Raw genomic sequence first — 11520 nt, 5'->3', positions numbered from 1 at the left:
GGGAGAAGCAAGCGAGCACGACCTAATCGATCTAAAAACCCGTCAAGAAAACCTAATCATTCTAAAACTGCAAAACAAAAATAAAAGACGAAAATGGACTGGCCCCGTAGCTACATGTGGAGGAAACCCTTCAGACGAGCCAGAAAAGAAAAAGGTGGCTCTATCCCCCCCGCCCCCAAAAAACGAGGCAGACATGTTAATTAATGCATTAAAACAAACTACAAATAAAAATGATAATCTGGAAGAGTGCGGAAGAGAAAACGAGAAAGCAAGATCTGTGAAATGACAACTTGTCTTGAGACCAAGTTGTCAAAAAAAAGCTTGTCTTGAGACCGGCTATATTTTTTCTAAAAAAAAAATTACCCCCGGCCTCTGCATCTGGACGATGCATGCAGCCATTTTATTAATTATTATCTTATAAAATAGTACATTAGGTAGTCTCAAGCCATCATCTTAGCAACAACTGTCGCTACTTCTATCCACCTGATGAAGGGGTGCTGATAGTCCGAGCCTAATACCAAACAGACATCGCACAAATGCCTAACATCTAAAGACACACGCCCCAACCAAGCCACATACCGGGTTTGGGGCACAAACTGGTCCGACGCACTCTCTGTGTCGTCGCCGCCATCTTCCACCAATCCATCTTCAGAACAGAAACTAATGCATCAACCTTGCCAGGCCTCTTCTGCCATCAACGTCACCATGACGCCAGACAGCATCCTCCTCCTGCGCGAGTCCATCTCTGCGCATCGGACTCCGAATCTCCATAGCGCCACGCCGCCGAGATCCGCCGCCATCAATGTATAAGATGAAGTACCGCTCAACCAAAGAAGTCGTCCTCTGTTCCCCGAGCCCATGTGTACCTCCATGAATGACGCCCCCAAGGGGGAAATGACACCAGAGCGCCGCCGTCATCCGATCAACTGATCTAAGATTTTCCTCGGAGGTAGCAGAGAGTGGCCTTGAACTTCTCCACAACGATGCCTTCAAGAAGGGAACGACGCAGACAGCGCCGCCACCGCCGGCCTTTGCAGTAGTCAAAAGCAAGTTTTCACTCAGATCTGTTCAAAGAAACTCCATCTCTAGTGCACGGGCCGCCGCGTCCTGCGACGTCCCAGGGAGCGGGATCCCAAGATCCGCTGCCACCGACGCCGCCACAAGGACCCACCACCCGGCCGTCATCCCTGAAGGGGACGGCGCCACCACCGTGCTCGTATCCGGCATCACGCCAACGCCTTCGGCCGCCCCCAATCACATCAGTGAAGGAGGATAGCCAACGCGAGCGCCCATCACCGCTTAGGACCGCCGGACGGCGCCCGAGCCCGACCACCCGAAGGAGAGCTGATCTGGGGTGGGAAACCCCAGATCCGCCGCCGCCAGCCCCCGCAGCGCCGCGTATAATGTATGTAGCCTCGATCGATCATGGGAAGCACGAAGCCACTAACGCGCGAGTCATGCCCGGGTACGGAGGCAGCAAGGAAGGGACTTGTGCTCACGTAGAAGGAATCACCAATAATTAACTAAGAATCTCGCATGTCAACTCATCTATATTGCGTTGAACTTAGCCAGCTAAAATATGTCAAGAAAAACTTACATTTGTTGATTTTTTGTGCGTTCCACAAGATTATGCATTTAATTCAACTAATGGCTGTCAATATGCATAAACTATATATGGGTGTTGGCCGAGCTAGTTAATTAACCCTGAAAACATGCATTCTCTGTCCATCTCCGAAGTAATTTTACATCCGAATCTATCGAAGTATATATGTTGAGCTTGCGACGCGGCTCCACCCATTTCGGTTTCCTTTTTAAAATCTCAACTGTTCGCGCTCGTATCTTCGTATTATTTGAGTAGTTTCCAATTGGAGTAAATAAAATACTACTGCAAGAGAAGCATACTTTTGTGTGGCTAAGGATCGGGAGTCAACTTAGCACGGCTCCAAAATGAACCAGGTGCGATGTACAGTACAATCAATCGTTTTGGATTCCAAATTTGCCAATTAATTGAAGGGAGCACAGCTACTCGAATCACCCTGCAATCTCTCCTCTTTCCTGCATGTTTCATGGCAGGCCATAAACACATATACTTTTTTTGTAATTAAAAAAACGATTGGAAGAGAAAGTCTTTGGTTGTTCTAGCTCCCGGTATATATACCTCCACCCCTGGTCTGGTTGTAGCAGCAGCATCCTTCAGACGATCACAGAACCAAGCATCCACCAACAATCCCCTTCGTATCCTTTGGATCTACGCGGAGGAGACATGAAGGCCAGCTCCGGAGCATTGCTCGCCGTCATGGCGGTGGCGGCGTTGGCCACGACGGCGCTGGCGACCGACTACACGGTCGACGACTCCCTCGGCTGGGACACGTACGTCGACTACGAGAAGTGGACCGCCGACAAAATCTTCATGGTCGGCGACACCATAAGTACGTGCACAAACTTCCTATGATCTATACTCTACATGTTTTCTTCTCGACGGTAGGGTAGTGGTATAACACCGGCCGCGTGCATCAACATGGCAGCGTTCAAGTACGAGCCGTACCACAACGTGCTGGAGGTGACGGAGGCGGACTACGGCAGCTGCGCCACGGGCAGCCCCATCTCCACCCACTCCGGCGGCAAGACCACCTTCGAGCTCGGCGAGACCGGCACGCGCTACTTCATCTGCGGCATCCCCCGCCACTGCACCAACGGCACAATGCACCTCAAGATCAGCACCGTGCCGTACGACGCCGCCACCGCCGCCAAGATGGAAGAAGCAGCGGCCGCAGCCGCCCCTTCTCCGGCCTCGCTCCCCTCCCCTCCCGCTGACACCTACGCGGACGCCAAGGCCGCGCCGGCGGGCGCCCCGACCACCTCCACGCCCGCGTCCGCTCCGCGGTATCAGCAGCCGGCGGCGGCCTTGGCCGGGCTTGCGATCGCTGCTCTTGTGGCCATTGCCGCGTAAGTTGACGATGAAGCAACAAACGGACGATTTCTACGAACGCTGTAGTTCGAGCTACCGTTGTACGATATGCACGTACGTACGTACACAAGGTGGTCTGAGTATTCGTTTCGAGGCGTGGTTAACTATTCTTTGTACCAAAGGCTTTTTTCTTTCTTTCTTTCTTTCTTGTTTAAACTTTATTTACTGGTGTTAATTCCTTGTATTTGATGTGTGGATGCAGCTCCCTACTATGTAACCTCATTTTGAAGCCGATCTTCGTGATATGCTAGTACTACATTATATTTTTTGCCAGCAATTTGATACTACATTTTGATCAGCTTTGGTTGCGTCAGTTATCCAAAAAAATCTCAGATTAATGTGCAAAATAGCTTCTAAAGTCGCCTGAATTTAGAATTTGGGTCAGTCGATTTTCATTTGAAGGAAGGAGCTCGTCGTCTTAAGGAGACAAACGCCCTCATTATTTATCTTAGGGGGGTGGGGGGTGCTGCAGTTTACCCCCAAAAAACTGGTCATCGCAGGGTTTAGAGGGATGGTCAAGGGCGGGCGGCGGCAGCACGACGGTTGAGGGAGGGCGGGGCGGTGAGGCGGTCACGGAAGCACCACCGGCCACAGGCGGCGGAGGCTGGCGGTTCGGCCGGCAGTTGTGAGTGGTTCAAATCGAGGTCAGGAAGCGGAAGACAATAAACAATGTTTTCAGGACATAGAAGAAGATCTAACGGTTCCTTTTCCATCCAACGTCTGGGAAGAAATCGACTGACCAGAGTCTAAATTCAGTCGACTGTCCCCTAGCCATTCCCTAAATTGTGCGTGTTTTCGGTCTCATCTTTTTGATTATGGTCTCATCTTTTCGATTATGAAAGTTGTGTTGCGGTACTAGCACATTTGCTCCTGGAGGCGCTAGGAACATGGAATGGACATGATCCAATTTAGTTGTATAAAATTCACGCACTACATAAAAACGAAATGTCAAAGACGGTGTAACTGGCTGGAAATTACAAAGAGACAAATATGAGCTTCAATTCTAAACTACTATTGCAGGAGAACATGAACAAATTTAGCATATATAAGATGAGTAGAGGGCACGTCTTGCTAAGAGAGGTCGTCACGTTGTACCCATTACCCAACACAACATACACACCACAGGTGCATCCATCCTGGTTCCACCTGGACTTTGCAATGCGTTTTCACATGGAAGAATCGGTAGGCCAACTGGACGCAAGAAGACCAACTAATAGCTAGCACAACCTATATATTTTTATTTTTATTTTGACCTGCAGCACAACATATTTATGTTATAGGTCAAAAATCACGGGCAACATGTCGAACAAAGTAACAAGTCGGTAATGCTATGGCGTCCAAGCGCCATTTGCTTCAACGGATGGTATTTATTTACTAACAATATACAACGGTTTCACAAGATAATCAAATGTTCCCGGGTGATACAACGACGACGCTTCAGTTCGGTTCTTGATTTAACTACATATAGTAACACTAAACGGCTTCTGCATAGTAACACTGACGACTAAGATATACTTTAACGGACGGCTTTTTAGCCATCCTTCCCCATGAGATAGATGAGGCAAATGATTTTTGCTGGCTTATGCAACCGGAGGGCATGACTTGGGGTCATCGGAGGTATCAACATCTGAAGGCGGCATGAACTGCCACATGGGAAATCCTGGGTAGCTCATCACAGGCATCATCAGCTTGTGCCCTGCCGCTTGGCCTTGGGCGGCAGCGAATGCAGCAGCTGGGATGACAGAAGGGTGTGGTACGAGGCTCTGACGGGCATTCATGAACTTAATCTGCTGCTCCAGGCTCTCTTTCTCCGCCTTCAACTTTTGCTTCTCATCTCGTAGCTCATTCTTCTCAGCCTGCAAAACCCAAGGATCTAAGAATCAATTTGTTTGTTGGACGAACGATTTACCACAAATATATATCTTACAAGAATCTTTGATAATAATTAATCAAAAAGTAATGTTTAAACAGAAATTAATGAACATTAAAGCAGTTTTAAGAGTTGATGGATTGCTTGACATCTACTCATCTACAAGCCTATTGATTCAGCTTGTGTGAATATTAGATATATTTCTGTATGAAACAAGAAATATAAGTTCAGAACATAAAGAGAAGTATATGGACATCTGTATACTCCCTCCGTAAAGAAATATAAGAGCGTTTACATCACTAGTGATCTAAACGGTCTTATATTTCTTTACAGAGGGAGTACAAATTACTCCCTCCATAAATAAATATAAGAGCGTTTAGACAACTACTTTACTGATCTAAACGCTCTTATATTTGTCTACAGAGGGAGTAGTTAAGTGGAACAATAAAAACCTTTAGCTCTCTAATCTTCTCTTGGAGAGACTCATTGGAATCCTTCAACTTCTCTGCTTCACTACGCAATTCAGTTACCGCACGGATAGCATCATTTAATATAGCACATTTGTCGATTTTAGGTGTTTTCCCCGGATCCAAGACAGCACCCAATTCCAAGAACCTAACAGACAGAAGACCATAAGCTCCATTGAACCTAAGACAAAAATGCTGCTACAACAAAAACAACTCTAATAGAATAAACAAAATGAAATTGCTGGCAGGGACATACCTCTCGTTTAGCTTGTCCCTTCTCACTTTCTCCCTGCATGCTTTGGAGCTAGGTTGAGCACCAGTTTCTGACCTAGGACTGTTGCAATTGCGTGCTAAGTTGGAAACATTCAACAGAAAATACCGAATTCAGGGACTCCGAATAAAGCATATAGACATAAACAAACCGTTTATTTTTCGGTTGTCCTTTGGCATGGTCCCAGTCCACCGAAACAGAGCTATTGATTTCAGCACTGATAACAAGTAAAATCGCAGATAAGAATGTAAAATTCACAATATACACTATAATAAGCAGCAATATTAGTATTGCAAAGCCAAAATAAGGCACTGGTGAAAAGCACATTTGCAGTTAAGAATGTCAAAATCATGATATAGTGCACAATCATAAGTTTCGAAGACGGGCGTAGCAAGGGGAATAATACTGTATAAGACTTGGGCAAATTTACCAGAGACAGCCTACAGCAGGTGAAATACTGGAATGAAAAAAAAAGAATGGTTCTACATCTAAACAGCACAGGAGGCCGCCTCTGTTCATGCAGCGAGGACAACTCAGAGAACTACCATTAATAAACGGGCGGTCATGCCCTAAGGTGTAATCATAAATAATTCTTAAGATGGAAACATATGCCAATAAATCAGCACTACTTGCTCGGCTAAAGCTGGAATTCCAACATATGGGTCCCCAACCCTCATCTCACCCATTTTTTTTCTGAACCTTGATACATCAAAGTAACATGAGATTGCTCGATATCCGACTCTAAAGTAACATGTAGCACGATCTATTTTGGATAGCCTTGCTATAGAAATCAGATCACTTAAAATACTCCCCCAGCACATAAATCTTTTTTTGGAACTGCCCAGCACATAAATCTGATACCATTAGCTTTATCCGACATGAATGTGTCTCACTAAACAAAGAAAACAATTAGGAGTACATCCCTAAATGTTGGCAATGCCAATGACCATGTCAACCTTTTTCATTTGAACTCTGCCCTTGCTCCAGTGATCCAGAATAAGAAGAGGAAAGTATAGTTATCCCCCTGAAATCCTCCCTGATGGACTCATATCCCCCTAATTAAACTCTGAAACCAGACTATTTACACCCTGAACTTTGCAAAACTGGTATGAATGTCGCCCTGAGCGGTTTTGAGGAGAATAGAAGGTGGTTTTGATCTTTATCTCTCTCCTCACCTGTGTGACCGGAAGTACCACTTGGGCAAGCCAGGCGGAGCGGGCAGCAAGGTGGTTGGAACCACAGCAGCGCGAGCGCGGCAGAAGGGAGCGCCGGGCAGAGGACCACATTGCGGTCAGGCGCGGCGGCGACGAAGAAGGCTCAAGTACGTGCCAGACATCAGCTTCCGGACTGACAATGGTCCATTCAAGGTCCTGGCTGAATTACAACAGACGCAAACAAATGACATGATTTTGGTTTTCTTTCTTATGCTGTGGTGAAGCTTAGGAATTCGGGTTTTGAATTTGACGGAATTGAAGCCAACTGGGCCGCCAAGATGGTTGTCGCCACTGACGCCAGCATGTCGTGGGTGATGTGCAAGCAGGACGACGGCCCCGACCCCATGGTAAGCTACAACTCCCTCTCGTTCTCGTTCTCATTCTCATCTCACAGTTGCCATCAATGCCATGGCCCATGGCGCAATGGAAAAGAGAAAATTGCAGTGCCAGCTAATTTAACCACTTCGCTTTCTTGCAGTGGGCGCGTGCTTCCGTTAGGACATCACATCACCAGATCAAGCTGCCAACTTTGCATCCTAGCACTGGCACAACAAAATATATACTCTGTGCTAATTCGTCCCTTTTCTTCTTCTATTAAAATTGACAAATTGTCAGTTGTTCGTTGTGTAATGATGAATGGATTCGTGATGGCTGCAAAAAAACACCTGCAATGCCTTCTACTGTGACTACTTCCCCCCAACTCCAGCAGCAAGCCTACCATGTGGACCGAGGCCCAGCCTGGATGGTAAGTTTGCACGAAGCGTGGAAATTTCACGATAAACAGCACTGGAATTGCAATCTGCAATGCAAGCATGTCACGACATTGCTGACAGCCTGACATGATCGAATATGTCGATGCAAGGTTCACAGCATTTGGTGGCGCGGTGCCGCACCGGCCGGTGGAGGACATGGCATTCGCAGTGGCGAGGTTCATTCCAAAGTACGGCTCCTTCGTCAACTACTATATGGTGAGCAACTGATGCTGGCTATCACATGTTATCACTCGGATGTTTCGGTTTTTAGTTGTAGTGGCACCTAACATTTGATCTGTCTTTCGGTCCCATGGAGGAAAAATTTTCGACCCGACTGCCAGTGGCCCGTTCATTGCGACGAGCTACGACTATGATGCACCGATCGACGAATATGGTACGTGAGCAGTACTCCCGTTGCGGCGGATTCAGCTCATGCTTCGCTTTCCCGGATGCAAAAAGAGTGGTAATTGATGAGGCATTCTGTTCTGATTGTCTGAAACCATTGTTGCCATGGTGCACAAGTCTGCTTAGGCAGCCGAAATGGGGACACCAGAGGGACCTGCACAAGGCCATCAAGCAGGCCAAGCTGGTGCTTGTCTCCAGTGATCCCTCCGTTCAGCGCATTGGGAACTACGAGAAGGTTCGATGTCGTTCCATCCCTAGGCAAATTCTAGTGACAAGAGATCCAAAAATGGTCGTGAACTTTCTGGCACAGCGAAAAAAAATCAGATCAAAACCACCTTCAATTCTCCCCGAAACCGCTCAGGGTGACATTTATACCGGTTTTGCAAAGTTCAGGGTGTAAATAATCTAGTTTTAGAGTTTAAGGGGATGTGCATCTCAAGGAGGATTTTAGAAGGAAACTATACTTTCCTCGAATAAAAGTGAAAATGTGTATGCATTCTATGCACTGCATATTTAGTATATACACCCGAACCAAAGGAGCCCTGCACATACTGAACAGTCCGTCCCACCATGCACCTTCCACAAGACCCATTTAAAATTCATGTGCAAAACCATCTCCTCTAACCGAACACCAATGAGACAATCAAAACCATTCCTAATACACAAACAAAGATGCTCGCTCATGTAAGTAATTCTAGAACATGCAATCTTTAGTCCATGATGCAAATTCCACATAGGCTGTAGTGTTTTACTAATCTACAACCACACGTTACAATTATGCTATCAGCCGCATCGGTTTATGCTATAGGTGATAGCATAGAGACACCAGCAGCAAATCAGGACACGGAATGTATAAAGTGGAGACCAGCCGCGCGTGGGCGCGATCGAGCCTGAGAAGAGGAGAAACCGCAATTACATACCAGGGATTGGGAGCCGGGGTGGCGGAGACGGCCTGCGCAAGAGTGTGCATCTGCGGCTGCATCGGCGGGGTCCAGTAGAAGCCTCCTGCGGATGCCGCGGCGAAGTCGGCGGCAGCAAGGTCGTCCATGAGGGGGCAGTCGAATACCCAGTTTGATCCTTCCGGGGATGCCATGGCGCCGGAGCGGCTCTCCGGGTCCAGCGAAGATTGCCGGGGGGCTAGGGTTCCGCGGTCGCGTCGGAATTGGGGGATATTTCGGGGTTGGGGTGGTGAGCGGGGAAGCGGTCGTGGGCTCCGGCGCCGAGATAAGGATCAAAGCAGGGGTAGGAGCACGAGGTTAACGAGTACGGACAACTGAGAGTCCGGAACGAATGGGCCTAAAGATTATGGGCCTGGTGACCTGAGCAGCATGCCTAAGAAAAATAGACGCCTACCCCTAAAAAAAAGACGCCTCCCCCGCTAAAAAAAGAAAACGTTTGCTTTCAACAGGTTGATTTCTTCCTCCTGTAAACCTCTCCTTCTGCTCAACATGTGTCACGCTGGCCCTACGCACCGCTGTCCACTCTCCTTATCCCTTCGCACGAACTACACGTCGCACGACCCACACGTTTTCCTCTGCTTCATTCCTTACCTTTTCCCCTGCTCATGGATCTCATCATTTCTCCGCTCCGGCAGCTCGTGTCCTGCCGTCACGCACAAATCAGGCCGTTGCTGCAGGGGGGTGTTGCAGTGAAGCCACCGGCGCGTAGTGGGATACTGTGATGGAGCTAAGACACGCGTGTGGGGGGAGACCGTCGGTGCTGCGATGGAGCACCGCCGCGCTTGTGGTGGGGCTGCACTAAAGCTTCGCCAACGGCCATCGGGTGATGCGATGGGATATGCGACGGCAGCCGGTGTTGTGATGGAGCAACACCCGCACGGCGGGGCGCTACAGTGAAGCATGCGACGGCCGTCGGGGTGCTGCGATGGAGCACCACCGCCCTAGCGGCGGCGCTGCACTGAAGCTTCGCCGTCGGCCATCAGGTGCTACAATGGGAAATGCTACGGCGGCCGGTGCTGCGATGGATCACCACCACGCGGTGAGGCGCTGCAGCGAAGCATGCGACAGCCATTCGGGTGCTGCGATGGAGCACCACCACGTGGTGGGGCGCCGTAGCGAAGCATGCGACGAGCGTTCGGGTGCTGCGATGGAGCACCGCGCGCGCCGATGGCGGTGCTCGCTGGTGGAGCGTCGTTGCGCTACCGGCGAGGGGCGCGACTCCTGCTACGAGGCAGGGGGTGTTGCTTCCCCACGACGACACGGTCGTTGCTTTTGCTGCGGCTGTGATGAGAGGAGAAGGACATGTCCGACGCGTTGACCAGATCCAACAACTGTGACGGGATGAATCCAAAAACGCGCGACCCGACTGATTCAAGGAAATCATCTGGATGATTTGTTGCAGCCACCAAAAAATGGACGCGTAAGTTTCCCTCTCGTTAGGGTTCCTCTCCCCCAATGGCGCTTCTGGCTCCTCGTGGAGATCTTCGATCCCCTTCCCTCACCCTTTGCCACCTTCGTCGTGGTCTTAGGTGAGCGTGGCTAAGGTTTCTCCTGGCTGCGGTACCAAGGTTTTTTCACGAGCAAGAGAATCTGATGGAGAGATCGACTTCGGCATCGGGCGCGACTCTGAGTGACATGGAGAAGATGATGAAGGAGATGGGTCTCGGCGAGGATGATCTGAATGATGTTATTTTGGAGGATGGCCACATCCCAGAGGATGTTGCAAGATGGATGGTGATCGCGCATGTCCACATGACCAAGCCCTACTCCCAGTATTGGTTCTATAAAAACATGAGGGTAGCCTGGGACCATGCCTGAGAGGTAAAATTCAGGCCACTTGAGGATAATCTCTATACTCTTTCTTGTGTTTGGGCGACTAGAAAGAGTAATGGAAGAAGGGCCTTGAATGTTCAATGGAAAGCTGTAGTGAATGAACCCTATGATGGATACACTAGACCCTCAACAATAGCTCAACAAGATTGAGATGTGGATCCAGATTCATCACCTACCAGACTTGTTCTTTCACTTGATCAAATCTTTGGCATCAACGGTGGGTTAATTTGTTTATGCTGAGTACAAATCTCAAGACTTCGAGGGGAACTTTTTCCGTGTAAGGGTGAAGATAGATGTCACCAAACGCTTGAAGAATGTCATTTCTCTGGTTATCAAGAGAAAAAGGGAGATCTTTATAGTCAACCATGAAGCTCACCGGGGATTGATGCGCCGTTTGTGGCCTCCTCGAGCACCTTTATAAAGAGTGCGGCAATGGCATACATGCTCCATCAACTTTGGTCTTCAAAAACCTCCGGGCAGAATGGTGCAGGGGCGTCGGTCGGGGCCCGGGAGCGAGTGGAGGTAGAGGCAACAGAGGCAACAGAGGGGGTGGATGCTCCGGAAGGGGTGCTGGCCGTGGACAGCCAGAACAGGAGCAAGGAGACTGGTCTAAGAAGGAGACATATCCAGTGGCACACTCCGCAGATGCAACGATGATCGATGCCGATGGAAACATGAAAAAGGGGAGCGACACAGGTGGTTGAACTTTTGTTGGCACTCACTGGCTCCTCACCACAGTTGCTTGAAGGCAATAACATGCTTGCTTTACCCCCTCTGGCAG

At 48.9% G+C, this 11520-nt stretch overlaps 2 protein-coding genes across 2 annotated transcripts; one reads left to right on the top strand and one right to left on the bottom strand.

Moving 5' to 3' along the window:
- Positions 1-2197: 2197 nt before the first annotated feature.
- LOC123049159 (blue copper protein) lies at positions 2198-3266 on the top strand. Its single transcript, XM_044472143.1, has 2 exons — positions 2198-2429; positions 2526-3266. The coding sequence occupies exons 1-2, from the start codon at positions 2264-2266 to the stop codon at positions 2948-2950; spliced, it is 591 nt and encodes a 196-aa protein (XP_044328078.1). The 5' UTR covers positions 2198-2263; the 3' UTR covers positions 2951-3266.
- A 1025-nt stretch (positions 3267-4291) lies between these two features.
- LOC123052493 (transcription factor ILR3) lies at positions 4292-9195 on the bottom strand. Its single transcript, XM_044475685.1, has 5 exons — positions 8868-9195; positions 5728-5793; positions 5562-5639; positions 5291-5453; positions 4292-4824 (listed from the first exon to the last, which is right to left on the bottom strand). Exons 1-5 carry the CDS (start codon positions 9038-9040, stop codon positions 4549-4551), a joined length of 756 nt encoding a protein of 251 aa, XP_044331620.1. The 5' UTR covers positions 9041-9195; the 3' UTR covers positions 4292-4548.
- Positions 9196-11520: the final 2325 nt, after the last annotated feature.

The sequence above is a fragment of the Triticum aestivum genome, chromosome 2D (assembly GCF_018294505.1).
Source record: "Triticum aestivum cultivar Chinese Spring chromosome 2D, IWGSC CS RefSeq v2.1, whole genome shotgun sequence".
Classification (NCBI taxonomy): domain Eukaryota; kingdom Viridiplantae; phylum Streptophyta; class Magnoliopsida; order Poales; family Poaceae; genus Triticum; species Triticum aestivum.
The sequence above is the reverse complement of the archived record's forward strand: the minus strand, read 5'-3'. Positions and strand labels throughout refer to the sequence as shown.